This window comes from Gekko japonicus, unplaced genomic scaffold (assembly GCF_001447785.1).
Source record: "Gekko japonicus isolate JY-2015 unplaced genomic scaffold, Gekko_japonicus_V1.1 scaffold973, whole genome shotgun sequence".
Lineage (NCBI taxonomy): Eukaryota > Metazoa > Chordata > Lepidosauria > Squamata > Gekkonidae > Gekko > Gekko japonicus.
The window spans coordinates 967483-971298 of record NW_015172031.1 but is presented as its reverse complement, the minus strand read 5'-3'; the positions used below and the strand labels follow the sequence as shown (position 1 = coordinate 971298).

Sequence of the window (3816 nt, the reverse complement as noted above, 5' to 3'; positions counted from 1 at the left end):
CCAGTATGTGTGTTCTTCATTTTTGTTACCCAGATGTAGAACTCGGCACTTATCCTTGTTAAATTGTATCTTGTTCACATCCACCCACTTTTCCAGTGTGTTCAGATCTCATTGAATTCTATCTCTATCTTCTGGTGTGTTCGCTGCTCCTCCCAGTTTGGTGTCATCTGCAAATTTAATGACTAGCCCCTCCAGACCCTCATCCAGATCACTTATAAAAATATTGATAAGTACCGGGCCCAGAACTGAGCTCTGTGGCAACCCACTGGACACCTGCCTCCATTCAGATGAAATGCCATTGACAACTGCTCTTTGGTCCTTTCCACACTTGGATCTCATCTCTGGTTTTATTAGAGTTCAATTCGCAACACAATACCTTGCATTTATCCCTGGTTATAACAGCATTTGTTTACCCTGAAACAAGTGTGGGGTGAAACCAGGGTTACCTCAATGTTATGTGGAAATAAAAAATACCCTGAGATAATTACAGGGGTGAAGTTGAGTGTAGTGTAGAATGTTAGTTTGGGGACAGAGTTGAACCAGGATTGAAGGTCTAGTGCAGAATCACCCTTTGAGTGTAGTTCTCCAACCAGTTCCCTATTCACCTAGCTTTCCTAGAGTCTAGTCCATTGTCCTCTAGTTTACCCATCAGAGCATCATGGGGAACCCTGTCAAAAGCTTTAATGAAATCCAGGTAAACAACATCAACAGCATTCCCTTGATCCAGTAAGCTCATCACTCAATTAAAGAAGGAAATGAGGTTGGTCTGGTAGCACTTGTTGGAGAGAAATCCATGCTGACTTCCCCAGATCACCAAGTCGTCCTTTAGATGCTCGCAGATGAATCCCTTTAAAATCTGCTCCAGTAATTTCCCTGGGAGAAAGGTAAGATTGACTGGCCTGTAGTTTCCTGGGTCATCCTTGCTTTTTCAAAAATTGGGATAACATCTGCCCTCCTCTAGTCTTGTGGCACATCTTCTGTCCTCCTACAGGTCTGGAAGATAATGGACAAAGGGTCTGCAAGCTCTCTAGAAAGTTCTTTGAGCACTCTTGGGTGCATACCATGTGACCCAGGGGATTTGTACTCATTCAATGCAGCCAAGTGCTCCTCAACTACCTCTCCGTCCATGTCAACCAGCAGCCCGGATGCTATGCCTTGCCTACTACCATCTCTAGATGAGTCTGTTCCCTTCTTCAGGAAAAAAAACTGAGACAAAATAGGCATTAAGCCTTTCTGCTTTCTCTCTGTCCGCCATCAGATCTTCTCCATTTTCACCCAACAGTGGGCGGGGAAATCCATTAACCATATCATGTATATATTCAAGAGACAGACGGGTGGTTTTGGTATGAGCCTGTCTTTAAATAAGCTTATTTACAGTATGTGAAGTATTAAAGTTTCTTTAAGCATTAACAAAATCAAGATTCTCTTAAATTATGTATGTTGCAGCCAGAACAAAATGTATGAAATCTTCATAGTTAGCTGTTATTGTAAAGTCTAGTATTGGTCCTTGCATGTATAAATTTGAGATACTTGTTTGGTAAATAATACTATTTCTGACAGCAAAAACTATTTTTCCCATTCTCTAGATGCCATTCCATTAACATTTGACCCAATTACAGCTCATCGGTACTTGAGGCTATTGGATGACAACCATAAAGTCACCAACACCACACCATGGGAGCACCCGTACCTAGATCACACAGAGCGATTTCAGAACTGGCGCCAAGTTCTATCAGGGAAGAGTTTGTATATTGGGCGCTACTACTTTGAAGTTGAGATCTCGGGGGCTGGTGTTCACGTTGGCATGACGTACAAGAGCATTGACAGGAAAGGTTCCGAAAGCAACAGCTGTATCTCAGGGAATAACTTCTCCTGGTGTCTTAAATGGAATGGCAAGGAGTTCTCAGCTTGGCACAGCGATGTGGAGATGTCTCTGAAAACCCAGGGATTTGGCAGGATAGGAGTCTATTTGGATTACTCCAGGGGCAACCTTTCCTTTTATGGCATCACTTTGGATACCATGACTCTTCTGCATACATTTGAATGCAAGTTTGTTGAACCACTGTACCCTGTCTTCTGGTTACCAAAGAAGGAAAATTGTGTGCGAATTGTCAAGTTACTAGAAGAAGCTGAGCAGAACCCAGTACCTCCTGCTCCCTTAGTAGAAGCAGTGGCAAGTATGAAGTCTGTCGATTTGTAATGGAGCCAGTGATTGGATGATATGGTCATGGGAAATGCTTACCAGATGTAGATCAGTTTGTTCAAATCTATCACTGAATATATTATTTATTCACATATTTACAATTAATTACCCCTTTCTTAAAAAAAAACCCCTAATAACAGAAAAAAACAAGAAATCGTTTATGTGGAAGCTATAATTTTTTATTCATAATGAGCTTCCTTCTGAAGAAAGTACGCTAGGTCCTTATGGTGTCTTAGAAAAATTATGACTTGGCATTTGTTAGCAGCTTTCACTTTGACAGCAGGTTTTCTCTCCTACTAAAAACATTAACCCATTTTGTAAAAACTTCTAGTGGTTTCCTATTAGAATGAACTGATGTGGAGAGAGTCTTTAAGGACGCAATGAGGGACATAGCCCATCTGGGACCTTGTGATCTATTTACACAGATCTGGAAAGTTTCACTGGACATTTTCCCCTATCCCTTGTTCTATCTATTGTTTGTACTATTTCAACAGAGATTGTTGTTATTTTTCACTGTAGAATGTTTTGTACTAAGATATATAAATATACACAAGTATGAGTCAAACATAACAACTGTATGAATATAGGCTAAAGAGGATACACACTTTCTTATGGGGCTAGGGATGCCATTCCCCAGTTGGGGGTGAGTTGTAACCAGCAGCACAGACCCAGTACCTGGGGTGATTTTTCCTGAGAGAGAAACACCCCCAAATCAACCTCTGAATCTCCACAAGCAGTGCCCTCATAAAGCCAGGCCTGGCTTAAACATTGGCTTTTGTTGGGAGACTAGGAGAACCACATTTTAGCTGGGAAAGCTTTGGCCAAATGCCAGGCCAGCTGCATGGTCAGACATCCTCCATGTGACCCCCCGTTCTCTGCTCAGTCCATAAAGACAAAGGATGGACAAACCTAAGCTCTTGCCTCAAGCACAGTCTCCTGACCAGATGTCAGGTCTTTTGTTTGTCAAATGCACAGGCAGACAGAGACGATAAGCCACTGGTCACTGTGTCTCCATCATGAATGGAATATGTTGTATGTTTCCTCTCCCAAATCCTTTCACACCCTGGAAATCAGGAAATATCCTCTTGGTTTCTACACCTATCTGTTTGTCCAAGATATCTGCATTTCTCTCACCTATGCCAGACCCATCAAGGTAAACGTTGACTCTGTATTTCTGTAGAATGGTAATCCATTCAGCTTCATCCTATCAACCATTAAGGATCTTCTCCTCCTTTGTCTGGTACCAAGGAAACACCAGATCATCCTATTATTCCACAATGGGAATCCCATCAATCCATTGTGAAACTAGCTACCACACTTTAACATACCTTCAGAATACATTTTGGGGTATAAATATACCCAGTCTTGCACATGCCCAGTGTGACTTTAGCTGGGCTCACACAAAGCGAACACCCCTGAACACAACTCAGGTCCTCTTAGTCTCGATGGTCGGTACACGCATCTCCTCTCATCTTACCTTGGACTCCTTCATCTCTTCCGGATAGGTATAGTATTGTCCTGACATTCCCCAACCTCCCCTATCTTGTCTGCTAACCATTTGCTATATCTTCTTGTATGCTTGCAGCCTCTGATCTGAATGTAAATATCTAGAC

General features: G+C 42.1%; 1 protein-coding gene across 1 annotated transcript in view; it reads left to right on the top strand.

Annotated features, from left to right (window-relative positions):
• Positions 1-3503, top strand: part of LOC107118312 (tripartite motif-containing protein 16-like protein) — a 37033-nt gene extending 33530 nt beyond the window's left edge. The window contains exon 6 of the mRNA XM_015420616.1: positions 1587-3503. Coding sequence (XP_015276102.1) covers positions 1587-2200 — 614 coding nt within the window. The 3' untranslated portion in view covers positions 2201-3503. The remainder of the gene's footprint in view (positions 1-1586) is intronic.
• Positions 3504-3816: the final 313 nt, after the last annotated feature.